This window comes from Mustela putorius, unplaced genomic scaffold, assembly GCF_011764305.1.
Source record: "Mustela putorius furo isolate JIRA1106 unplaced genomic scaffold, ASM1176430v1.1 tig00000095_pilon_pilon_pilon, whole genome shotgun sequence".
Taxonomy (NCBI): Eukaryota; Metazoa; Chordata; class Mammalia; order Carnivora; family Mustelidae; genus Mustela; species Mustela putorius.
Genome location: NW_025421280.1, coordinates 36,177,682 through 36,203,554, shown reverse-complemented (window position 1 = coordinate 36,203,554; position 25,873 = coordinate 36,177,682). Strand labels below are relative to the sequence as shown.

Here is a 25,873-nt window from a genome sequence, read left to right as displayed (position 1 = left end):
GCCTCCCCTCCATCACCAGCATCCTCCCTTTGGGCCTCCTTAAAGGTCAGCCTGGGATCAGGCGAGCTGGGGTGGCAGCGGCATGACCAACGTCCCCTGGATGAGCCCCTTTTGCCTGTCCTTGGCAGGACCCCAGAGGAGGTAGCAGCCACGGGCAGCAGATGGAAGCGGGGACAGTCCAATCCCAGGGCTGGGAACAGGGAGCAGTAGGTACAGCTCAGCCCCTGCCAAGGGGCACCCTCATCTCCGAGAAGAAGTTGAATACATCCCCCAGCCACAGGGTCAGCTAGGAGAGGGTACCCACCCCTCCCCCGCAGGCCAAGGGCCCTGCGCCCAGCTCGTGGGCCTCCGCACTGTCCCAGGTGGTGCTTGGACCTGGTCTTCTAGCTCCCTGCGGGGCTGAGCCAGGTGGAGGCAGCCCGCAGCAGGACGTGTGCCTCGGGGAGCAGGGGGCCCAGGCGTGGCCGCCTGGCGGAGAGAATGAAGACAAAGGCGCAGCGGCAGGTTTCTGTACAGGAAGTCGGATTATACATTTTAGTAAGGGGCGGGAGAAATGAGGCATCAGGGCAACAGTGCAGGGGGCTACAGGGAGAAGAAGAGATGGAGAGCTGGGGTTTGGCGTCAATCTTACAAAGTGTATAAAGAATCTGTGTTTCTCTACAATAACAAAAAAACCAAAGGCTACAAGAGCGGTTGTATATACAAAACACGGAGATATTGCTTCACTTGCAAACGGGTTCCTGACCAGACGGGAGACAAGACAGAGAGGGGCACAGGGAGGGGCTGGAGAGCGCGCTGCGTGCAAAAAAGGAGGGAGGGGGGAGAGGGGTCTTCCCCCAGCATAAATCTACAGGCAGGAGCTGGAGTCGCGCACGCACGGGAGAGGTCGAAGGCGTGTGCCGGTGCTGGCTGTGCGTGGGGGAGCAGGGGGGCCGGGAGCCAAGAGTGTCCGCCTGTCTCGGCCCCCTGGCGCCTTGCTCTTCGAGCATCAGCTCGGAAGGGGGTTCTGGATGGGGATCGGGGGACCGGTGGGGCCAACTGGCCACAGAGGGAGGGAGGCAATCGCTCCCTGGAGTCTGCCATGGAAAGCTGGAGAAGCCCGCTTGGCGCGCCCCTCCTCCGTGCCTCTGACCGGCCCTTCTAGGCTGCCACCCTCCCTGGCCCGCTGAGATGCACACCGGGACCCCAGAAAAGCAGGCGTGGCAACCCGGGCGTCTGGCTTTCCTCGAGCGGGAGAGCAGGTGCCACTCAACTCCTGTTCTTCCTGGGCCCCCGCCAGCCATGCGGAGCTGGATGTGAGGGCAGGAGCCGGTCACGGTCACGGTCACGGAGGGACGGAGAGGGCGGGGCCGGGGAGCGCAGCGCGGGGCGGGGCGGGCAGAGGATGAGGACGCCTGCGCTCGCGCGGGGCGCAGGGCGCTCACAGGTTCTGGCAACACTGCAGCTTGCTGGGTTTCTGTCCGTCAGTGGTGGGCGGCACGCTGATGTCCACCACGTTGTTGCCGGGGGACTCGTCGTGGGCTGCGCGGTCCGCGATCTGCTTCTGAGACACGATGCGGTAGATCTCTGCAGGTGGGGGAATGCGGGGTGACCCATCTGGCCTCCAGGGAGCACAGTCCCCTGGGCGGAGCCCAAAACCTCCTCTCAAAGGACCCCCCCTTTACCCTGTGGGGCACCCCCATCACATTGGGGTGGGGGTAAATGGTGGCAGAGGCTGGGCCCCTGGGGGCTCCCACCGGGACACCCGGTGCTGGCTGGGTGCCCAGCAAGGGCGGGTCCCGTGTCTGGTCAGGGAAGTCCCGCCCTGCCCGCCCCCCTTCAAGCCTGGCCTGTTCTCCTGTAAGATCAGAGGCCCCTCCTCCTCAGAATAAACGCCCAGGGGCCCCGTGCCTCTGTGGCTGACCCAGCGGGCTGTTCTCCAGTGGGGCCACAGCAGAGGGCCCCACGGCAGCCAGGTGGAGGGTGTCTCTATGTCCTCAGGATCTGCCCTGATCCCATGAAGCGTGCCATGTCTGTCCGGTCTGTCCAGACCGGACTGTGGCTTTCGAGACTAAAGCTTCAGGCAGGGGCTATGCTCTGGAGCAGGCAACCGGGCGGGGGTATCCTCCCCAGGCCCACACACAGGGAGCATGCTGGGGTAACTGTGATGCCAGCCTAACTCTGTGACCACCTGTGAGGATGTTCTTGAAAGCTTCCTCGACGTTGGTGGAATCCAATGCTGAGGTCTCAATGAAAGACAAGTTGTTCTTTTCTGGAACAAAAAGAATATTTCCCAGGTTGGCGGTGGGGCTTGCCTGGCCCAAGAACTGAATGGTGGGGGCCAAAGAGATAGGACTGAGACGCCCAACCCTCAGGAAGGGGATGCTGGCTGAGGCCCGGGACACAGTGAAGATGGCAGCGGACTGGGGCAGAGGTGAGCTGCCTGCCTTCCAGATGCTTCTCTGATGCCTCAGTCACAGTCCCACTTTTAGGAATGTGGCCCCCGGGGGAGGCCCCGGGCAGGCGTCCCCCAGTGACACCCATGCTGTACCTCAGCCACACCTGTTCCGGCCCCTCCGCGCCTCACCTGCAAAGGCACGAGCCTCGTCAGTGGGCACAGCCCGCAGGTGGCGAAGGTCACTCTTGTTGCCCACGAGCATGATGACGATGTTGCTGTCAGCGTGGTCCCGCAGCTCCTTCAGCCAGCGCTCCACGTTCTCGTAGGTCAGGTGCTTGGCGATGTCGTACACGAGCAGCGCACCCACTGCGCCGCGGTAGTACCTGCGGGGGACAGCATGTGAGCCAGGGGCCTCCCAGGCTCTGTGTGCAGCAGCCCCTTGGCCCCCATACCTGGGGCAGGGAGGCACAGAGCCCGCCCGAGGCACAGTGGCCCAATGGGACTTGGCCGGTTGGACCACCAAGGAGACTGATGGACACCCAGCCATTCCACGGGATTAGGGACTTGAGAAGGTGACCAGGCCTCCGTGGCGTCCCAAGGGCACACGTGACCAACAGGAAATGGCAGGATGCTGGGGGGGTGTCTAGGAAGAGGCAGCCCCAGTGGGTCCTGGTAGCAGGGACCGCAGGGAGGCAAGGGGTGCCAGGCCTCTGTGGGCGGACGGGATGAGGGTGGGACAGCGTCTGAGCTGAAGCACAGAGGGAAGGTGGGGGCAGACAGGCAGGGCAGGCGAGCAGGCGAGCAGGCAGGGCTGGGGGGCGGGCAGAGGGTACAGCCAGCATCCGGTGAAACCACAGTGCCTCAAGGGATTCCAGAGCTCAGAGGGACCACAGGACATGCCTACCCTAGGGTCACAGTGTGGCCAGGACTGGACACTGGTCTTCCCGACAGTCGCATAGCTCCCGGAGGTCTTGTACCTCCCCCTGCCCCCCCCAACTCTCAGAGGTGTGCTCTCCCTTTCTTCTGCCGAACTCCTACCCATCCTGCAGGGCCCACCGGCCCCACACCCATGGCTTCCTACGCCACCCCAGCCCTGTCACTCACGCGGAGGTGATGGCCCGGTAGCGCTCCTGGCCAGCGGTGTCCCAGATCTGCGCCTTGATGGTCTTGCCGTCCACCTGGATGCTGCGGGTGGCAAACTCCACGCCAATGGTGCTCTTGCTCTCCAGGTTGAACTCGTTGCGGGTGAAGCGTGATAGCAGGTTGCTCTTCCCCACGCCCGAGTCCCCAATGAGCACCACTTTGGGGGCAGGAAGGAGAGAGGTGAGAATCTGCAGGTCAGCTACCCTGAGCCAAGACCCATACACCACCCACATCCACCTGCACGACTGTCAGTGACCCCCTGGGCGCTGCACAAACTGGGAAAGCCAACATCAGAGCAGTTGGAGCCGTCCTGGAGCCCAAGGCACCGTATTTCCTGTGATGCAGAAGCAAACAGAGGCTTTGGACTTCCAGAAACAGCCACCGTGGACAGAGCAACACCTCTGCTGTCTCAGGTCCTTCAGAGCAGGGCTGCCCCAAGGGCGTACGGACCCAGATATCCCAGAGGGTGCAGAGTGGAGATCCATTAACCCCTGAACCTCCCCTGCAGCCTGGTGGCCAAGAAGTCTCCAGGGCTGGGCAACCTTGGGTGAGTCACTTAACCTCTCTGGGCTGCCTTTTCTGCAAGAGGGGGACTTGAGGAGAAAAGGCAGAAGCAGAACTCCACTAGCATCTAGCATGCTAAGGCAGGCGGCGGGGGGGTGGGGATGGGGGTTATTGCTAGGTTCTTACCTACAAGGGTCTGCCACTGGAGTTCTAAGCCACAGGAAATGAGAAGCCTCACCCCCACGCCGAGTCCTCCTGGGCAGGGTGGAGCAGGCCCCTCCCATCTATCCCCGTATCCCTCTCTTCATTAAGTTTCCTACCCCAGCCAGAGAAGCAACACCTCTAGGGGCCAAGGCGCCCCAGGCTCTGTGGTAGGGTCACATGAGATGGTCCAGGAGGGGTGTGAGCCCAAGAGGCTGTCCTTAGACCTAGGGCACGCTGGAGTCTCACGTCTGTGTATGCACAGTGTGAGCTGCACATGCACGCGTGGGTATGTGTGCCGTGTATAAGAAACAACACAGGGCCGTCTGACCAGACACTCCAGGTGGAAACCACATGGACCCCCTCCACGTGTGGACCTTGGCCTCTGACACCCAAAGGTGCGTCTGTCCAGTGGAAAGCCATGGGGGTTGTAGGCTTGGTCACCCACACCCAAGTCCTTCCTCGATGGAAAGTTGTGTGTGTGCACGGCCAAATTCCCACAGCTTCTGACCATCTTCCTGCGCCCGCCCCAGCCCGCCCCAGCCGCGCGCGCCCCCGCGTCCTTGCGGTGACTCTCACAGCAACCACCAAGCTGTTTTCCTGGAGGCCGCCAGAGGGCGCAGGTGCCCACAGCCCTTGGGGCTCCCACCTCCCAGAGGTAAAAGTCCAAATCCTCCCTGAAGTCCAAAAGGCCTTGCACTACTGCCCCTCGCCCACCCCGCCCTCCCCTCCTCCCTCTCTCCCCTTCGCCCATTCTTCTGCAGCCACAGGGGCCTCCTTGCTGGGCCTCCGAGATACACAGAGGCGCCCTGCGCTCGCCTATACCGTTCTTCCCCCAGGTACGTGCCTGGTATCTGCCCCCTCCTCCTCGGTGGGGTCCCACAATGGCACCCAGTGGGTGGAGGAGGCAGACCCTCACTGTCATCCTCTTAAAAGCCCTCACCCCTCCCCACCTGCCTTTCCTCCACAGCTCCCCCCTCCCCCAACCCTCTCACGCTCTCCCCAGCCTATTCGGGAGATGCCACAGGGGTGGGCATCTCAGGCAGTCCGAGTCCCTGCTGTGCCCCCAGGACCTGGTGCAGTGCCCAGCACCCAGAAAGCACCCGATCGCTGTCTGCTGGACAAACAAACCCAAAGTGGCTTGTGTAGTCTCCCAGCCCCACCTCCTTCCACACCTGGAAGATGCCCAGGTTACCATCCTCAGGCCATAGGGGAGGCAGGGGGCAGGCAAGACAGCCTCTCTGGGCGGGCTGCTCTAGAGCCAAGAATACTAAGAAGGAGCAGAATGCTTAATGAGTCTGTCTAGTGAAAGCCCCTGACGTGCACCAACTCCCACGAGTCTCCTGTAACCCTACAAGTCAGGCAGCAGGACAATGCCGGGCCTATTTGTAGGCCCCACTCTACCTCCCAACCCTGCTCACCAGACAGGGACTTGCCCAGGGCCACTGGGCTGGAAAAGTGGTCTGTCAGCATTTGAACCCACATCTCCTGCGTCTGGGGCCGAGCTCAGGGCTCTGGGTCCAGCCTCCTCCTCTCGCACTGTCCGGGGCATCCTGACCCTCGGCGTAGCTGGCAAACTCCTGCTCATCCTTCAGAACCCCTCAAGCCAGGCCTCTCCTCTCCCCGCTAACCCCTCGTGGCCTGGCCTCTATGACGTGGTTGATAACGAGGCCGGTGTTGTCTCATGCCCGACGGAAGCCTGGGAGCTGACCTCAGAGAAAGGAGGAAAGAGGTGCAGACGGACATGGGCCTGTGGCTCTAGACCATACTGTGGGGCTCACCACCTACACCCACAACCTCTCACCTCCTTCCCAGGTGGCCTCGGAGACCTGGCCAAGGCCGGAGAGGCTGGCTCACAATTCTTACGCCCTTGGAAACGGAACAGGAGAGAAGGCCTCGTGCCATCCCTACGCCCTCGCTCCCTTCCAGCCTGGGCCCCATCATCTCCGCTCTGGCCGAGCCATCAATCTCCTCGGCACTTCAGGGCCAGGCCCAGCCCTAAAGTCTTTGTGACTGTGTTCTCAGGCCCAGCCCAGGGGCAAATGTTCCAATTATCCTTTCCCTTATACAGCCGGGGGACACTCAACCCACAGTGACCAAGTTCCCGGCCCAGGATCACCAAGTGAGAAAGTGGACGCCAGAGCAGGAGGAGAGCCCCCAGCCCCTGCCCAGCTGAGCGGCAGGAAGGCCCGGCTGCTCGGACTGGCCCGTGGAGAGAGGTGCCCAGGGCGGCAGCAGCCAAGCTGGCCCCATGTGCAGGGTAGGAATGAGAACAGCATTGTCCTGGGCACAAGCGATCTGCTGTCTTGGGGAAATAAAGGGCCCTTGAGGACACAGCCCCTAGAATTTCCACAGAAGTCGGTGGCATCACTGGCCGGGAAATAGCACCCCCCCACCCCAACATGCCACTTGGCTGGCGGAGCAGGCGAGCGCAGTTGGCAAAAACAAAGAGCGGCACCTCTTGAAGCCCTGGGTCCTCCGACCTGCTCCATGACAGTGTGGCACCCCTGGGGCCTGCCCGCTGACACTCAGGTGGACTGTGGCCATTTGGGTGGGAGGGGGCGGGCACCCCTACCCAGGCATAGCAGGCCCCTGCTTCTCCCCCAGGAAGCCAGCCCTGACCATCCCAGGGCCCAGAGACTGGCCCTTGGGGGCAGTCCCACCACAGTTATATTCTGGGGAATCAGAGCAGAGGACAGATCGGGGCCCAAAGCCAGGGCACAGGCAAGGCCACCGTGGGCCAATGGGGGAAGATGGCATGCTTTGGTCCTTACCGGTGGGTCTGGGGGGGGGGGCCCTGCCCAGGCTGGAGAGCACGAAGGCTGCCTCAGGAGCACTCAGCAGAGGAGGGTGAGCACAGGGCTGGCCTGTTTCCTGGCTGCTACTCTTCCCTCGCCCCCTTTCCTAAAAGGACTCATCGATGGCACAGGGGTGGACAGACCCCAGGGGACGTGGTCCTGGGCTACCCCAGCAGCTTCCCACTTCAACCCACATCCTCAGAGGCCAGGTGAGTGGCCAGGGGCCTCTCAGAAGTCCCTGGTGGCCCTTGGGGACATAGCTGCTCCCGCTGTGGATCCCACAGTCGGGTCCAAGCCAAAAGAGGTCAGGGTTGCCCCAAGGGGCTGATCTGTAGGCTGGGAAAATGGCCCATGGCTGACAGGATAAAATGTTTAGCAGGCTGAACATCAAAATCTAAAATTAGGTACAAAAAAACAACCTTACTTGGGAGGGGGGAGATGCTCAGTGAGGAAAACACCCTGGGGGATCTGCTGGCCTTGGTCTTGGGAGGTCAGCGGAGCCAACGTGTGATGTGGCTGCCAAAATTACCACGGCGGTGGCCAGAGGGTGAAGCAGGGGGCAGTCAGTGTCCCAAGTGGGAAGTGTGGCCCCTCTGTGCCAGGGGAAGGGACAGAAGTTACTAAAGCCTAGGGGAGGCTGAGCACAGGGTCAGGGGCAGGACGATCGCTGGCCCTCTCCTCCTGAAGGGCCCCTCGGACCAGGCGACGGGGCTGTGGAGCCTCAAGGTAAGGAAGTTGGCCCCTGTCAACCCTTCTGGTGTGGTCTCTACTTGGGACACCTCTCTAATGCCCATACCTGATCCTCTGCAGGCCACGGGGTCTCATGAGGGTCCCGGGGACAGTATACTCAGGCTTCTAATGCTGTCTTCCCACGGCAAGCGGTGTGACAGTGGTGACTTGCCTACCTGCTGGCTTCTCTCGTTCCTTCTTTATGTGCCAGACCCATACAGTTTCCTTTTCCCATTTGAGTGAAAAATGGAGTGGATTTCAAGAGAAACATGCAGAGGTAATTGGGAGACCTTCAACAAGACACACGAGTGACCGTGAGGTCTCAGATGCTGGCAATTTGGGAAATACTGACCTTGTGGGTTTGACTTTCACTTCTAACCCTGTGTGAGCAGGGCACCTGCTGACTCAGAAAAGGAGGCTAGTGGGGAAGGGCAGCAGGGCAGGCGGCCCCCACCTGCACCCCCACCCTGTACCAGTGGCCACCCTGTGAACCCAGATCTGGGCTTCCAGTAAGCGGACTCGGGGATGAATCCCAGGAAGCGCACAGCCGCTCCATTGCCCCTGACCCAGTAACTGGACTTCTGGGAACGTACTTCAAGGAAATAACCCAAAGGGCAAAGGATGACTAGTGCAAATACTTGAGCTGGGTTATTTATAACAGCAAGCGGCTGAAAATAACAAGTGGGCAATGGCCCCAGAAACCTGGAGGTGATGATTGGGGTTAAGGTCCCCTGCCCTGGCAGTCCAAATCCAGGTGGGTGTCCAATGGGCACCTGGGGAGTAGTGGCCTCAGGGCTCCAGCTGCAGGATGGGAGGCCTGTCCACCTGTGGCCAGTCTGTTTGGGGGACTCACGGAAGAGCTTCCCCTGCCTTTAACGTGAGACCTCAGGGCGCAGACAGCACCGGGGATAACCGCTGACCACACAGCTTCACCTGCTAGTGACTTAGGAGCCTGCACGCAGCTCCCCAGGCCTACGGCGCCATGTGACAACCCTGAGCCTCTGTGCAGGCACTCCCCCAGCCCAGAAGCCTTTTACCATGTGGATATCCCAGGTAGGGAGCACTCTACCCTACTCTCCATGTCCCCAAGGTCCCCAGGCTTCCAGCCTCACAATGTGGGATGATACCACGGACACAGTGGTCAGTGTCGGACACGGACCACGCTCCCAGCGACAGCTAGGCTTCCCCGGCGAGGGGGATGCGGCCAGCCGCTGGTGTGGGAGGCAGACCCTCACACGGCAGGCAGAAGGACAAGGTACCTCATGCGGACCCAGAGGTAGCTATCAAGGGCAACCATTGTCAGCCAGGGAGCCCCAACAGACGGCCCGTGGCCTGGCCAAAGGCCAGGCTGGCACAGAAGGCACTGTGAAGTCAGTGACTCTTTTTTTCTTTTTTTTTAAAGACTTTATTTTTAATTGATCTCCACACCCAAAGTGGGGCTGGAACTTACAACCTGGAGACCTAGAGCTGCATACTCTACCGACTGAGCCAACCAAGCGCCCCTAAAGCCAGTGACTTAAGTCACTCCACAACCCCAGCAACGTGGAGGGACTCTCCCCAGCTTGAGCGGCCAGGCAAGGGAGCTGGGTGAGCAGTGGCTGCCTCACCTGCCAAGGCCGTACTGCAGGCTCCTAGAGCCCTCTGTCCCCCGGGCAGGGGCGATCCTCCAGCAGGTTGGCCGAAGGCCAGTCCATCAGTGCGCATGTGCTGGGGGAGGTGGTCTGACAGGCTTAGTCCCACATACACTCCTTGGGTGGTACAGCCCTCAGCTGACAGCCCTGGGTTCAAATCCTGCTCCAACACTTTGCAAACCTGCTCTGTCTCTCTGGGATCTCAGTTTCCAGGTCCCTAGAGGCTGGATACTACCGACGACCTCGCAGGACTGGGGTGAGCATTTCAGTGAATCCGTGAAGTGCTCAGAGAAGGGCAGGCACTTGAGTAGCTCTATTAAGGGTTCTAAGAGCTCAAAGATATTGTTACTGTTAACCACCAAGCCTTCGGTCCGCCACACACGGTCCCCCCGCCAGGCGCCCTTTCCACGCAATTCTGGGTCGGCACCCCAATCCAGGGTCCCCCACCACGCATGTCCCCTCGCGTCCTCGCCCTTCCCGGGCCCCGCCCCCAGATACGTTGCCGCCAATCAGGACCGGCTCCTCCCACTCCGTGAGAGCACCACCCCACCTGCCCCGTCCCAGCCCACTTCTTGGGCACGCCCACCGCACCCTAGCCCCGCCTCTGACGGCCCCGCCCCCATCGCGAAGGGAGCTTTCCACCCAGCCCGGCCCGCCAAATGCTGGGGAGACCCCGCCCCCAGAAGCCCCGCCCCTAACGGCCTCTCCCACCGCTTGGGGCCCCACCCCCTCCCGGCCCCGGCCCCGCCTCGGCGCATCCAGAGCCCCCGGGCCTCTGTGGGCCACCCGCTCCGCACGGCCGCACACTCCAGCCCAAAGCCGACCGAGTCCAAACTACCCCGGCCTTGCCGGCTGCCTAACCCGCCGGGCCCCAAGTCCCGGGCTCCGGCCTGGGCCTAACGGCCTGGAGCGTAGCCTCAACCCGCCTGCCCGCATCCTCGCTACCGTCCCCTAGCCCGTCTCTGTCCCACAGACCGCACCTTTGAATAAGTAGTCGTACTCGTCGTCCCGGGTCCCCATTGTCCTGGCGCTTCCGGCGGGATCGGCGACTCCGCAGCCCCACCACAAACACCCGACGGGGGCGGAGCCGGCGCCGCGCAGAGCGGCGGGTGGATGACCAATCAGAGGCGGGTAGCGTGTCGACCGGCACCCAGGGAAGCCAATCACAGGCGGAAGCAAAGCTTCAGGGGTGGGCGCCGTCTGGGATCCACCCTTCTCGCCTTCGGTCTCCTGGAGAAAGGCGGAAGGAATGCGGACCTTTCTGAAGTGACGGCCGCATCAGCCTATCAGATGTAGTCTCTGGAAGGCGGGGCGGAAGACTGTAAGAATGAAACAGATTGATGGAGCGAGTAACCAATGACAGGCTTGATTCAGACGGTCCGGGATTACCGAGAGGACTGTCCAGGAAGGGAAATGGGGCTACGTCCAGGTGATGTTACGCTAGTTAACGTCCCAATGACGTCATAGGTTAATCCGCGCTGCTCTGCTTCCCCCCCACCCCCCGCCCGCCTCCTCTTGCCCTCCCGGTATATGACCGTTTCCGGGCCTCTGAGAGGGTTTACCCCCCCCCCCCATCTAGGGGTTCCCTCTCCGCCCTTGGTTGGGTTATCATCACTATATTCGTGAGTCATTAAGGTACCCCTGCTACCTCAGTTTCCTCCGCTGCATGACGGGAGAAAACCACTTCGTGGAGTCTTTGGAAGATAACTAGATCATCTGGAGACCTAACGACATACTAAGTCAACCGTCCACTTTCTGTCATTAAGCCTTTAACAAGGACTTATAAAATCCTTCCAGGACGTCGGACTCTCCAGCACGATCTCCCCTTCTCTATCCCCTTGCCCCGTGTTTTCCCACCTTCCTGCCCCCCAGGATTTACCACTACCTGACATTAGACTGTATTTCTGGGGGCGCCTGCCTGGCTCAGCCGGTGGAGCATATGCGACCCTTGATCTCAGGGTCGTGAGTTCAGGCCCCATTTGGGCGTAGTGCTTATTTAATATGTGTGTGTGTGTGTGTGTGTGTGTGTGTGTGTGTGTGTATTTCTTGATGCATTGATCTCTGTAGTCTCCTGCCAACGGAGCATCAACCCCATGAAGGCAAGGGCTCTGTCTGTCACTGCTGGTGCAATGTCCCCAGTGCTGAGTAAATATTTGATCAGTGATGAATAATGTAACCAGAGAGCTCTGTGGTGGTGATTTTTTATAACTATAATTATAATTATCACAGTTGCCTCCTAGACCTCATCCCTCCGTTGTCCAGCAGGCATCCCAGACACTAATTAGTCCTCTTTTCCCATATCCGCTCCTCCTTCTGTGACTCCATGTACCCCACGTTACCCCCGCCTCCATTCCCTCCCCTCCCCCTGCCCATCTCATAGCGGGAGGTCGTGGATTCTTCTCTCCTCCTCTTTTAGTCACCTGCTTCTTCCCGCCCTCCCTTCCCTCAGTTGTCTTACTGTCTTTCTCCTCCCTCCTGAATTCCCGACCACTTCTCACCCCCACTATTGCCACTACCTCCATCCTGGCCCCAACATCACTCTCTGGACCTGAACTGTTGTCTGTGCCCAGATCTCCGTGCTCTGCCCTCACCCCACACAGTCTGTTTTTTTCCACAGGAGTCAGAGGAATCCTTTTTTCCTTTTTTTTTAAAGGGAGGTTCTATGCCCAACACGAGATTCAGTCTCACCACCCCAAGATCAGGAGTCACATAGTCCACAGGCTGAGCCAAGCAGGAGCCCCAATCAGAGGAGTCTTTTAAAACAAGTCAGGGCCCCTTGGTGGCTCAGAGGGTTAAGCCTCTGCCTTTGTCTCAGGTCATGATCTCAGGGTCCTGGGATCAAGCCCTGCATCCGGTTCTCTGCTTGGCGGGGAGCCTGTTTCTCCCTCTCTCTGCCTGCTTCTCTGCCTACTTGTGATCTCTGTCAAGCAAGTAAATAAAATCTTAAAAAAAAAATAAAAAAAGAAAATGTAAGTCAGATTGTCCCACTCCCCTGTTTAAAAATTTTTCAATTCTTCCTTTAATAAACATTTACTGAGCTCCTACTAAGTGCCAAGCAGTGTTCTAGGTGCTGGAGATGCAGCATTGACAAAGATGAAGTCCTTCACAGAGCTGGCAGTCTAATGGGGTCAGGCCAACAAGAAGCCAGTAAACAATCTGCACAAGATAATTTCAGAATGGGAGGAGGGCAGTGAGGGGAGTAACTTGGATTATGTGATGATGGTGACACTCCTTAGCTAGGAACCCAGGGAAGGCATCTTGGGGAAGGTGGCATTTGCACTGTTTGGGGGAAGAGGAGGAGGTGATGGGAACAGCATTTCAGGAGGACACAAAAGCAAGTGAGAGAGACTCCGATGGGTCTGAAAAGCCAGGTGGCCATGGGGGCTGGAGAGTGGGGATCAGGGGCCAAGAGAACGGACAAGGTGAAAAAGCAAGACTGGAAGCCAGACCAGAGGGGACACTCCCAGGGACCTTGTCAGCACACTCCCGCGCAGTTGGCTTGAAGCCTTGCACATTCCTGCACAAATGCCCTCCCCACCCACCCCCAGCTCACCATCCTAGCTTCCTGCCCAAATGCTGCAGCCAGGTGGGGCTATTAAATGGTTCCCCAGTGAGCTTTACTTCCTGCCAAGGTCGCTAGATTTTGCTCTCACTGTGCCCTCTTCCTGGAATACCCTCCTCCCACCTTCTCTGTAGGAATTTCATCCTTCTTTGAAACCTGACTCAAAAGCAACCTCCACCCTGAAGCCTTTTCTCCTGTCTGGGTTAGCTCCTCTCCCCGCAACCCTCCAGGACAGCTCATAGTAATACTAGAAATGTTGACTAATGTTTATATGGTGAGCTAGGAGCCAGGCACTGTTTGCAGTGCTTTTCATTTACTGCTACATGAAATCCTCACAGCACCAGGAGAACAGAAAGGGGTAGGGATCGGAGGGTGGGGTACCAGAGGCTCCCTGCCCCCATTTTCCAGATGAAGGAACTGAGGCCTCAGAGTTTAACAGACTATCTCTAGTCAACTAGGAGAACGATGAGGTTGAAGAGTTCCAAATCTGGAATCGGACGGGTCTGGATTCCCAACCTGACTCTTGTTTGGTTCCCAATCCTAGTGGTTATTTTGTTGTTGTTGTTCCTGGATGGAAGAGGTGGTGATGACAGAGGAACAGAGAGGGTTGGGGAGATAAGCTCTCTTGGCAGAGGTTGAGAATTAAGAGGGCAGAGGTGAGGGAACCCCCTAACACCCCAACCTACCTAGAAGGCACATCCCACCACCTTCAGGCACAGTGGGCTCAAGGGAGACTCTGCAAGCCAGCCTGGGACAGGACACCCCCAAACAAGGAAGCTAGAGAAGGTCTGGCCTCCAAATGAGGAGTTCATCACCCACACTCAGCCAGGGTCCCAGCAAAGCTCCTGTGTCCCCAGCACAACCAGGAAGGAGTCACAGGAGCAGAAAAGCACAGACTTTTCCTTTAGCAAAGGAGGCCCCGACTGCTTTCCCAAGAACATTTAAAAAACATATTGCAAAGATATGTTTTCCTATTAAAACAGCAGCTGGGGCTCAGGGCTCAGACAGATGTTGTTTTTCCCAAACATGTGTCCTGGAGACAAGGCATCACATCATGCCAGACCACATGATATGAGTGGCAATTTTAGGCAGTGAATTAAAGACCGTTGAACCACTTGCTGAGAAAGTTGTATCTTTTCCCCCATTTCTCAAGTATTATCTATCAGGAGAGAGGCTTGCTCTCTTTTGCTCATACCTCTTGAACAGTTTTCTACCGCTTATCTCCCTTTCTTTTTTTTTTAATTTTTTTTTAAAGATTTTATTTATTTATTTGACAGAGAGAAATCACAAGTAGACGGAGAGGCAGGCAGAGAGAGAGACAGGGAAGCAGGCTCCCTGCTGAGCAGAGAGCCCGATGCGGGACTTGATCCCAGGACCCTGAGATCATGACCTGAGCCGAAGGCAGCGACTTAACCCACTGAGCCACCCAGGCGCCCCTTTTTTTTAATTTTTAAAAAGATTTTATTTACTTACATGATGGGGGTGGGAGCAGAGAGCACGAGCCAGGGGGAGAGGCAGAGGGAGAAGCAGATGCCCCACTGAGCAGGGAGCCCAGTACAGGGCCCAATCCAGGAACCCTGTGATCATGACCTGAGCCAAAGACAGACACTCAACCCACTGAGCCACCCGGGTGCCCCTCATTTTTTTAAAAAAAGATTTATTTGTTTATTTATTTATTTGAGAGAGAGAGAGATCAGAGAGGGGAAGGGAGAGAGAGTCTTAAACAGACTCCTCCACACTGAGTGTGGAGCGCAACGTGGGGCCTGATCTCACAAACCCAAGATCACCACCTGAGCCAAAACCAAAAGTTGAACACTTGACTGACTCCGTGCACCCCCCCCCCCGGATGCCCCCCATCTCCCTCTCTATACAGAGCTCCAACACAGGCTGAGAGCCTGCAGGAGACAACAGGATCAGGTTAGAATTTTTCTTGCCCATGTTTAATTGTGAATTTTTAACATTTCGAGAAATGAAAAGAATCGTGTAGAAAATATCTAGATTCCACTATTAACATTTTATTTTATCACATATCCGTCTCTCTGTCCACCCACCCAACACTCTGATGAATTTCAAAGAAAGTTGAAACTTTGGAGGACTCTAATGTTAGTTAGTACTAACTAACTATAGTTAGTACTTGAAAGTTGCTAAGAGAGCAGGGGTTAAATGCTCTCACCACAGAAAAAAACAACTAGGGTGTGATGGAGGTAACCGCTCACACTATGGGGGTAGCCATTTTACAATACATACGTGTATCAAATCAACGCATTGTACACCTTAGACTTACACAATGTCTTATGTCAGTTGTATCTCAATACAGCTGGAAAAAAATAAAAATGAAAGAAACTTGAAGACATCAGTCTGCTTACACTTGAGCACACATATCATTAACTAGAATTCATTATTTTTTATGGCTCTTTTTCACCTTAGAGGTGAAATTTACATATAATGAAATACAACCTTAATTGTGCATTCACAGAGACAGAGGCATATAGCTTTATGGAGGAGTAACCCACCTCTATCAGGGTTCAGAACATCACCATCACTGGAGAAGCCTGCCTCATGCCCCTCCTCAGTCAATCCCACCCATCTTGCCAGGGTCTCAGCCACTATTCCTAGGGTTTTTCCCCACCCAAAGTGTTTGGCCTCATTTTGGACCATCAGCTATAGGCCAGCCAGCCTATCTGTAATATGGAGGGGCTTTGAAGGTAAGCATGGTGATGGTAGGAATCTTTTTGTTCACTAGAGTATCCCAAGTAAGGACTTGGGATGTAGTAGAATCTCAATAAATATTAGTTGAGTTTATATATATATATATATATATATATTATGTCCAACTTACAGGATAATTTCTGCAGATGTGGTTAAAATGGGAAGAATTTATCCAAAACACTGAATGAATGTACACACTAGAGCTGCGGTGTCCAGTACGGTGATCATTATCCCCTGTGGTTGTCAAGCCCATGAAATATGGTTAGTCCTGGGCCTCCTGGGTGGCTCGGTGGGCTAAAGGTCTGCCTTCAGCTCAGGTCATGATCCCAGAGTCCTGGGATAGAGTCCCACACTGGGCTCCCTGCTTAGCGGGGAGGCTGCTTCTCCCTCTGCCTGCTACTCCCCCTTATACGTGCTTTCTCTCTCTCTCTCTCTCTAACACATAAATAAATAAAATCTTAAAGAAAAAAGTTAATAAAAAATATGGACTGTCCCATTTGAGATGTACCTTAAGCATAAAATAAACACTAGGTTCCAAAGAATTGGTATTTTTAAAAAGTGTATATGCCTTAATACAATATATTAATACTATATAATAACCTGTATTAATTAATGTATTAATGACTTGTACATAACCCCCATGTTGAAAGGCAATATTTTGGTTATACTGATAAAAATACATTTTATTTTTTTTTTAGAGAGAGAGAATGCATGTGAGGGGCCAGGGAGACCAGAGGGAGAGGAAAAGAGAGAATCCCAAGCTAAACATGGAGATGACATGGGGCTCAATCCCACGACCCTGAGATTATGACCTGAGCTGAGATCAAGAACTGGGTGCTGAACCAACTGAGCTACTGAGCCACCCCAATAAAAACACACCAATAAAATTCATTTCATATGTTTCTTTTTACCTTTCTTTCTTTTCTTTCCTTTTTGGTTTTTTTGGAGAGTGATGGGAGGAGGAGCAGAGGGAGAGAGAAAGAATCTTAGGCAGGCTCCATGCCCAGCTGGGCCACTGCAGGACTCCATCTCATAACCCTGAGATCAGAGCTTGAGCTAAAACAAGAGTCTGATGCTTAATGGACTGAGCCATCCAGGCACCCCTCTTTTTGCTTTTTTTTTTTAAACCAACAAATCTTTTTTTTAAGCTTCAAGTAGTTTTTTTTCTTTTTTTTTTTAAAGTTTTATTTATTTGACGCAGAGAGATCACAAGTGGGCAGAGAGGCAAACAGAGAGAGAGAGAGGGAGAGGGAAGCAGGCTCCCTGATGAGCAGAGAGCCCTATGTGAGGCTCGATCCCAGGACCCTGAGATCATGACCAGAGCCAAAGGCAGAGACTTAACCCACCGAGCCACCCAGGCACCCCATATATATATATATATATATATATATATATATATATATATATATATATATATTTTTTTTTTTTTTTTTTTAAAGATTTTATTCACTTATTTGACAGAGAGAGAGCACAAGCACAGGGAGGGACAGTGGGAGAGGGAGAAGCAGGCTCCCCACTGGGCAGAGAGCCTGATGTGGGCTCCATCCCAGGACCCTGAGATCATGACCTGAGCCAAAGGCAGATGCTTTAGTGACTGAGCCACCCAGGCGCCCCGACTTTATTTTTTTTTTAACTTTGTTTTTGGGTGTGTGTGTGTTTGTTTAACATGACCATTAGAAAAAAAATAAAATTCAACATGTGACTCACATTCTGTTTCTATCAGATGGCCAGAGGCTAAGAAGTTCACTGTGGTTCATGTGTGTAAGTATGATCACGAAGGGGCTCTCCTTTTCCCCATTATCTGCTTCCGGAAGGATCGAATGAGGGTTTTAGTTCTTTTGAAAATAAAAATTGAGACACACGTTGCGAAATCATGAGCAAAGGAAATTAAAATCAGTTGTCAGGTAGTAGGACTAACCAGCGCTGTCCTCAAGAAATCTGGGAGTGTTCACCCTCTATCCTGGGAACATATTTCTGTGGACTTTGAAACTGCCCACTTTAAAAAAAAAACAAACTGAAGAACAAAGAAGAATGAAATGTTCTGAGGTTGCTTTTATTACAAGGATTTTGCGAGCTCCGCCCGGACACCCCGGGCGATGGGTCATCGCAGAGCACCCACACACCGGAGCACGGTAAGGGCACTGGGCGCCCATGGAAGCCCTGGTCCCCCAGACAGTCAATGTGACTGAATCCGCCTTCGAGGGCTGGCCTGGCTGCCCCCAAATGGTCCCTCCAGGTCCCCGACTCCTCACGCGGGCAAGGAGTAGGTCTCAACACCGCTCAGTCTCACGCTTCCAGGAATCTATGCCCTGTAGCCCTACAGCTCTGTCCTCAGAGGATATCACCTGCAGCTCCCCCACTCGGAAAAGGGGACATCTCCACTCGTGAGCTGCTTCTCTGTCCACGAGGCTCCAGATGGCCCTGTCTTGAGCCCCTGGCGAGGCAGGAAGCGGCCACATGCCGGGCCAGAGTCAGAGTCACTATCCTCTATGAGCCTGAGACCAGGCCCCAGGGAGGAGGCTAGGAGGCCGCTTCAGTCTCTGTGGGCCGGATCAGCATCGTGGTGGCCTGTAGTGGGTAGTAACGGCCCCGCCAGGTCTTCCAGAAGATGCCCTTCTTACGCTGCTGCCGCTGGTGTGGGATGGAACGGAAGTACTGGCCGTTGAGGTTGGAATGGCCACAGGTGCCAAACCACCAGCCACCTGGTGGGGTCCGAGAAAACAGAACCTGGTCAGGCTGGGGTCCTCGTGCCTCCGCTGGGGCTGGGATGGAGAGGAGGCTAGGGGGCGGACTTTACAAAACTTTAGAGGGGAAGACATTTCTAGTGATCATCACACTGTGTCCGGAGGTTGTGACAAAGGCTCCCCCCCACTTCCCAGAACTACAGCTTTCATGCCTATGACTGTGGCACATTCCTTTTCTGTACCTGGCACATGGCAAATGTTTATTTTATTTATTTTATATATATATTTTTAAGATTTATTTATTTATTTGACAGAGAGAAATCACAAGTAGATGGAGAGGCAGGCAGAGAGAGAGAGGGAGGGAAGCAGGCTCCCTGCCAAGCAGAGAGCCCGACGCGGGACTCGATCCCAGGACCCTGAGATCATGACCTGAGCCGAAGGCAGCGGCTTAACCCACTGAGCCACCCAGGCGCCCCTGTTTATTTTATTTTTAAAGGATTTTATTTATTTGACAGAAAGATAGAGCGAGCGAGCACATGCAAGGGGAGCAGCAGGCAGAGGAAGAGAGAGAAGCAGGTGTCCTGCTGAGCAGAGGGAGCCCAGTGCGGGGCTCCATCCCAGGACCCTGGGATCATGACCTGAGCCGGAGGCAGATACTTAACAGATTGAGCCACCAACATACCCTAATGGCATATGTTTATTAAAGACTTTCTATGATCATTGTCCGGCTCATCAATTTATATATTAGACTGACCCACATGAAATTACTGGTTTTCTGTCATTTTTTGACCCACCAAAAAGCGGCCTCACGATTTTACTTTACAGGGCCTAGGCTCTGCCTCTGATTTCATTAGAACAAAACAGGGTTTATCTTGGTGGGTTTGTCACATGCCAGCCACTATCCCATGAATGTCATCTCGAAATAAGCCTATGGAGCGGGCACTGGCTACACCCATTTTAAAGATGGCAAACTGAAGGCAGAGGCTAAGTCAGCTGCCCAAAGGCAAACAGCGCTTATGGAGAAATGGAGGCAGAGAATCGGTGGAATTTGGCCTTGAAGGCAGGACAGGGACGCGGAAAGGGGGGGCAGGGGAGGTCTTGCCCTTGAGGTACAAGGCAGTACGGGGAAGGGCAGAGCTTGCTCACCAGAGAGGCTCTTGGCACAGTTCTTGTCCCCACGGAGGTCGTGGTCCTGATCCCAAGTGGAGAAGGGCAGGGAGAGACCACTGGGCACCACAGTGGTGGCCCCCAATTCACTGGCCACGGGGGCTGTAAGTTGCAGGCTGTAGGCGGTGTCCTCACCGCCCAGGTGGACGGGGAACTGCAGCGACTCGGCGTGGCCCTCCCAGTCATGCAGCTGCACGGCCAGGCGGCTGCCGCGGTCCCCCAGGATGCGGTGCACTTTCTCCAAGCCTAGCCAGAACTCACCTACCAGGGAGAGGCCGATCAACAAGACAGACCCGTCTCTATGCCCCCTCCTGCCCCCAGTGCCTCTGGCCCCCCACTGGAAATACCCACCTTGGGGGTCTCCAAAGCCAGCCTTGTAGGCTTCCCAGGGCTGGTTAAAGTCCACAGAGCCATCCTGGCGTCTCTGAATTACAGTCCAGCCTCCATCTGCCCAGAAAGGTGCAATGTCATCAGGAGGACCCTGCTGGCGGGGGATTCGGACTCCCCACCTGACTCTCAAACCCCAAACTGCCTCCAAATCTGGAAAGGGCAATGTTGCTTTCATACAGCCCAGAAGGACTGGAGGAAGATGGTCAAAGGTGGGCTGGCCACTGGGCAAGGGGCTCAGCCTGGAGCATTGATTGTCCCAAGGACCCAGTGGGGAGGGATAGGGTAGCAGAAATCTAGAGGGCTTCTCGGGGCCTTCGGAACCTGGCTCAACAAGGGGGTAGTGGTGGGGAGACACATCTGACAGAGAGAGGACCCCAGGAGGCCCGTGAATCCTACCTGAGGTCATCTTGCAGTTAACCAGGAAGGGCGGGGACTCCTGAGGCTGGATCTGGAACAGTCCACTCTGCCTCTCTCCCTCGTCAAACAGCTCTTGGCAGTCCCTGGGCAGCCCTGAAGGGCAGGCAGAGAGAGGAGCAGGGAGAGTGAGGCAGGAGGGTTCCCAGGAAACAGGCATGTGAGGGGCTGGGCAGTGGGTGACGGGGACATGCGGGGGCAGTCCTAGGTTCACAAAGGCTCCCTCCTGGATGGTCCCTGAGTCATCCTCCCTCCTCCCACACCGCCCTCCGACCTCTGGCCACACAGCCTTCCCCGCCCCACGCGCCCTCCTGCCACAGGGACTTTGCACATGCCAGTCATGCTGCCCAGGGCCCTCTTCCCTCAGGCCTTTCCTGCCTCATTCTAAAGATCCCAGCTTCTAGAAGGGATGCCTTTCCTGACTCCCAGACCAGGCCAGCCTCCCAAAAGGAGCACTGATGATTTCCCACTCCCAACACCACTAGGGTCATCTGGTGGTCTCTCCGCCACTGAATGAGGATAACATGGGGCCAGGGACAGAGTGGCTCTTTGCCCACAGTCTGGCACCAGTGCCCAGGCTGATCCTAGCCCACAGCAGGTGTTTAATAGAGACTGGAGGAATGACTGAGTGAGAAGCTGGGCCAGAGTGGGGAAGGGGAAGGGGAGCCAAGCTGAAGTAGCCCTGCTTTGTCAGGGGAGGGCCTGCATGGGGTCTGCAGGGGTGGGTTTCCAGGAGGGGAAGGACTGATGAATGGAAGAGGAAAAGAAGGAGGGGAGGAGGAAGAGGGGCTCCCGGAGGTGCAAAAGCTGGGGAAGTCCCACCCCCAGCCCAGCCAGGAAAGTAGGGGAAAGGTCGCCAGGGGGAGGGGGAAGTCCACACCGGAGGGGGGGGCGGATGGGGGGATGGGGGCAGGGCCAGCATGACTGGAGACATTTTCCGGCCCCTGGAGCAGCTCCCCTTTCCCCTACTTTCTTCTCTTCCAATCTGGACGGCACCCGGCCAAACCACCAATGTGGCTTCCATTAACACCAGCTGTTTGTCTCTCCAGCTCTGAACCTTCCCCTACTTGGCAGGGCTGAGCCCCGAGTCTGGGAGTCCCCAAACCCATGCACCCCACAGCTCACATCCCCCAGCCCAGACCCATGGCTGCTGCCTAGCTCCAAGCCCCTCCCAGGGGGGGACGGTTGGGAGGGTACCCTGGACCCTTACTGGCCTGGGATGGAGGAAGAGTCAGCGAGGGAGCTGGAGGGTGGGGAGGGGAGGAGGAGCTCTCCAGCTGAGAGGGCTGACAGCCAGCCCCAGCCCCCGGGTGTGAAGGGGGAAATCCGAGCTCTCACTGTCGGCTGTGGCTGCGCAAAGCTCTCCGTGCCAGATTGCGGTGATGGGACAGGAGGACTACAGGGAAGCCAGTGGCAACGGGAGCCCTGAATTTAGGGTGGGGACAGAGAAACCAGGAGCGGGGATCCTGTGCCAGACACACAGAAACATCTGCAGGAGGAGATTTGGGGCGATCTGGGATGCGCACTAGAGGACCCAGAACTTGTGACAGTCGCAAAGGCTCATTGTTAGCACGAATGGGGGAAAAGGAAGGGGGGGGGTGATCAGAGACTTTGGGACCAAGAGAGAGGTGAGGGACCGATGTGTGGGTCAGGAACCCTGGATTTGTAAGAGATTCAAGAGTGAGTGGTGTGTCTGGGCAGGGACATGGAGGTTCCCTGCCTTTGCCCCCCTCCTAGATCTGCACTCCAAGAGACCACAGAGCGCCCAAGCTCAGAACCCCCATCCCAGGCAGCCATCTCTCTTCAGCCAACCAGAACTCCAGGATCCCTAGCTAGCACCCTCTTGTCCACCACTGTGCCCTCAGAGGAGGTCCCAGCCTTCAGGAAGGTGTCCTTTCACTGCAACACCCCCTTCCCCATGCCCCTGCAGCTCTGTTTCCTCCTGGACCCTCTTCCCCAACCCCTGCTCCAGCTAGTGGCCAGTGAGGCTTTGGGGAGAGGCACTGGAAGGAAGAAGGATGGGGTGGCCTGGCTGGTCAGAGGCAGGGAGGAGGTGGGATGTACCCCCATCAGCCCTTTACCTGAGACAAGTGAGCCCCCAGGAACCCAGAGCTGGGGCCTCTCCTCTTTCTAGTAAGGTGGACCAGACCAGGAGGGGGACAGAAATGGCGTGTGTGTGTGTGTGTATGGTTGGGGGCGGGGGCTTGCCAGAGGACAGCAAAGGACCGGACACTCACTGCGCAGGCGGCTGATATTGTGAGCAGGGTCCCCGAGCTGCACCGTCTTGGGAAGCCTCTTCTTCCTGGCAGGCTTGGCCATCCCGTGGTCCAGGTGTGTGGGGACCAGGAGACCCACCTGGGCAGGACAGGAGGAGAATATCAGGTCTGGCTGGCTCCCTGGGCTCTAAGCTGCTTAACCGGCCTCCAAGTCCACACCCACAGATCGAGCGAGCTTCGACCTCCTGCCCCACCCCGGGCAAGCATCAGCACCTGGCTTTGCAGATTCTGTATTTTCAGGTGCTGCTTCTCCAGGTGCCGCTGCTGCTGGGCTACCTTGTGGACGAGATGCTCAATCCTGCTGTTCTGAGTCTTGAGCTGAGTCTGGGAGAGCGAGAAAACAGTGGTCAGGACCCGGTCTTCGGCGGCAAGCCTCCCCATCCATCCCCTGGTCTCTCCCTCCCAGGGAAGCCCGGACGCATCCCCCTCCCAGTCCCCACTGGTCCCACCGTTTAAGACCCGCGGGGGAGAAGCAGGAGCACCAGTACCTGCAGGCTGCGGAGAGTGTCGGGGACAGCTTCGCCACTGGGGCCCGGACCGTCGGGCGCGCGCGGGGGCGCGGCGGACCCCCCGGAGTCCTTGCAGGCTGCCCCGCAGGCGCTCAGGCGCCGCTCCAGCGCGCCCAGCTGCCCCCGGGTGCGCTCCACGTGCTCGCGCAGCCCGTGGCCGAGCTGCAGGAGCCCGTGCGCCAGCACGTTCACCTCGTCCCAGGACGCGAAGCGCGGCGGCGCGGGAGGGGGCGCGGGGCGGCCCTGCGCGCTCAGCAGCCCGGCGGTGGCCGCACACAGCATGAGGGCTGCCGAAGCCGTCGGAGCGCGGCGCATCCTTCCGGGGGTGTCCTGGACTCGGGGACGCCGGGGCTCGGGAGTCGAGGGCGGGAGACGCGGCGGCCCTGGCGGAGACTCACTCACGTGAGCAGCCACAACCACAAAGGAACCTCAGATCACAGCCTCCGGCCCTTTGGGTTTGGTTTATCCCCGCGACTCCCCCTCTTATAAGGCCGGTGCAGAGGGTAGCGGGAGCCTCGGAGGCGGGGCGCAGGGAGTGCCAGGGGCGGGGCCGTGCGGCGGGGGTGGGGTTCTGTGCTCCCGGGGTCGGCTAGTTCTGCGTGTGGAGGGGCGCCCTGGGGGTGCAAAGCTCTAGCTCCTCCCCGCCAGGCCTCGGAGGGTCTTCTCCGCCGACGATGCGAGACGTAACTCTCCCCGGCCCCCATTCCAAGCGCTGGATCTCAAGCCCTCCACGCCGCACCCGCTGCGCTCAACGGGGACCCTCGGGGCTGGGGGGTCCTCCGGACTCTGCTCCCCAAGTCAGAAGCTGGGGAGAGGGCGGAAAGAGACGAATAAGCAAGGGCCCTGGTGCGCTGGGTCCAGCAAGGCGGGGCATGGAGCCCGGGACCCCTCCAACACCCCCGCCTGCAGAGACTTCCCGGAGAGGAGAGCAGCCGAAGGCCCGGGGCTGGACCGCTAGGGAGCCGTCTCGGGGCTCCCACGCTCCTTCCCGCTCACGGATTCATCACTGCAGATGTGTTCCTGGGATCGTCTAACGTCTCTCATCGCACTTCCCGCAACTGAGCGCCCTAAGGCTGGCCCCGGGGTCTCTCTTGTTCACCCTCTAGCTCGGGGCTCACTCCCCAGTCTTACCTCTACCCCAGGGTCTGTAGTGTCGTCAATCTTGGCCTGTATCAAAGCAGACACCTCAGAACAGGATAGAGGAAAGACGGGCTCCTCCTGCTCATTCATTCATTCAACAAACAGTCCTGTTATCAGGTAGTAATTCCCAGGCTACTGGAGAAAGCCCAACACTCAGCCTGGGGTAGGAGGCAAGGCTGGGACAAAAGAAGCACTAAGTGCGGCTGTGGGGCTGGACCATGTCCATTCCGAAAGTCCAAGCATTCAGGCAGCAAACATTTTTTTTTTTTTTTAAGATTTATTTATTTTGAGCGAGAGCGTGCTGGCTCATGCTTATTCCCGAGCCAGGGTTGGGGGAGAGGCAGAGGGCGAGAATCTTTCCAGCCGACTCCCTGTTGAGCCAGGAGCTGGATGGAGGGCCTGATCCCACCACCCCTAAGATCATGACCTGAGCCAAAACCAAAGCGTCAGTCGCTTCACTGACTCAGCCACCCAGGCGCCCCTCATTCAACAAACTTTGACTGAAGTCCTCTCCCTCCTCCCCCACCAGCCCCACTCTACCCTGTCAGGAAATTGAGGCTGGCAAAGAAAAGCCTGTGTGCCAGGAAGAACCCTGGGCAGGTTGGCTTGGAGCTCCAGCAAGAACAGAGTTGACTCAGCAGGGCTGGAAGCCAGCTCAGCCTCTGGAATCTGAAACTGCATACCCTGGGGCTGACTGGCGGGTCAAGACTCATGCACTTGGCCCAGCCCCCGGGCCAGATGCCAGGCTGGCTGATCCGGGGCAGCCGTGACAGGCAGATGGGGAGGGCAGGAAGGAGAGTCTTTCTGCTGCAGGGAGTAGATCCAGACAGCCACCATCTGCCGCTGGCAGCCGGCCTGCCCATCCCCCAGGCCCTGGCCTCTCTCCCTGGGTGGGTGATACAGGTGTCAGGGGTGCTGTCTTCCCTCCCGGCTTCTCGCTCTGAGAGAAATGATCAGTTACTTTCTCAACCTGATGATGCCCTTTTGGGCTTTGTCCTTTGGGCCTGGTTTCAGAGGGCGCAAACCAGGCCAAAAGTTCTTAGAGGCACCTGCTGTGAAGGTGCTATGAGAAAGAATTTGTCCAGGGGCCCCAGGAACTGGCTCTGGACAGCATCCTAAAAAAATGCCCCCCCCCCCAGGGGCACCTGGGTGGCTCAGTGGGTTAAAGCCTCTGCCTTCGGCTCAGGTCATGATCTCAGGGTCCTGGGATAGAGCCCTGCATCGGGCTCTCTGCTCAGCAGGGAGCCTGTTTCCTCCTCTCTCTCTGCCTGCCTCTCTGCCTGCTTGTGATCTGTCAAGTAAATAAATGAAATCTTTAAAAACAAACAAACAAACAAACAAACAAAAACTGCCCCGCAACATCCCTCTGACCCAACAATGAAACAGTCCACCACCACCACCCCCCCTTCTCAGTTGTTTCTTGAGTACCTGCTGTGTGATAGATTCTGTACTGGGGCCATAATGGTAGGTAAGACACTCCTATTCCCCATGTCAGCTACTCTGGTCAAAGCAAATAACATCAGGAATGCGACACGTGGCCTTGGATCTCTCACCAAACCAGGGAAGCAGTGAGATGGACTTTTTTTTTTAAAGACAGATTTTTTTTAAAGATTTTATTTACTTATTTGACAGAGATCAT

General features: G+C 56.8%; 2 protein-coding genes across 2 annotated transcripts; both read right to left on the bottom strand.

Moving 5' to 3' along the window:
• Positions 1 to 505: 505 nt before the first annotated feature.
• On the bottom strand, positions 506 to 10,519 carry RAB11B (RAB11B, member RAS oncogene family). Its single transcript, XM_004771657.3, has 5 exons — positions 10,364 to 10,519; positions 3,482 to 3,677; positions 2,567 to 2,760; positions 2,171 to 2,251; positions 506 to 1,566 (listed from the first exon to the last, which is right to left on the bottom strand). Exons 1-5 carry the CDS (start codon positions 10,401 to 10,403, stop codon positions 1,421 to 1,423), a joined length of 657 nt encoding a protein of 218 aa, XP_004771714.1. The 5' UTR covers positions 10,404 to 10,519; the 3' UTR covers positions 506 to 1,420.
• A 7,167-nt stretch (positions 10,520 to 17,686) lies between these two features.
• ANGPTL4 (angiopoietin like 4) lies at positions 17,687 to 23,618 on the bottom strand. Its single transcript, XM_004771668.3, has 7 exons — positions 23,074 to 23,618; positions 22,799 to 22,909; positions 22,547 to 22,664; positions 20,292 to 20,405; positions 19,857 to 19,952; positions 19,485 to 19,766; positions 17,687 to 18,356 (listed from the first exon to the last, which is right to left on the bottom strand). Exons 1-7 carry the CDS (start codon positions 23,407 to 23,409, stop codon positions 18,175 to 18,177), a joined length of 1,239 nt encoding a protein of 412 aa, XP_004771725.1. The 5' UTR covers positions 23,410 to 23,618; the 3' UTR covers positions 17,687 to 18,174.
• Between the last annotated feature and the right edge of the window lie 2,255 nt (positions 23,619 to 25,873).

Excerpts from the sequence above, each read along its gene's own strand:
- RAB11B (XM_004771657.3), bottom strand. The coding sequence starts at position 10,403 with ATGGGGACCCGGGACGACGAGTACGACTACTTATTCAAAG. Across the intron at positions 3,678-10,363 it reads GTACGACTACTTATTCAAAG|TGGTGCTCATTGGGGACTCG; the intron begins GTGCGGTCTGTG and ends CTGCCCCCAAAG. Across the intron at positions 2,761-3,481 it reads TACCGGGCCATCACCTCCGC|GTACTACCGCGGCGCAGTGG; the intron begins GTGAGTGACAGG and ends TGTCCCCCGCAG.
- ANGPTL4 (XM_004771668.3), bottom strand. The coding sequence starts at position 23,409 with ATGCGCCGCGCTCCGACGGCTTCGGCAGCCCTCATGCTGTGTGCGGCC. Across the intron at positions 19,953-20,291 it reads TAACTGCAAGATGACCTCAG|ATGGAGGCTGGACTGTAATT; the intron begins GTAGGATTCACG and ends CTTTCTGGGCAG. Across the intron at positions 19,767-19,856 it reads TGGCTTTGGAGACCCCCAAG|GTGAGTTCTGGCTAGGCTTG; the intron begins GTGGGTATTTCC and ends TCTCCCTGGTAG.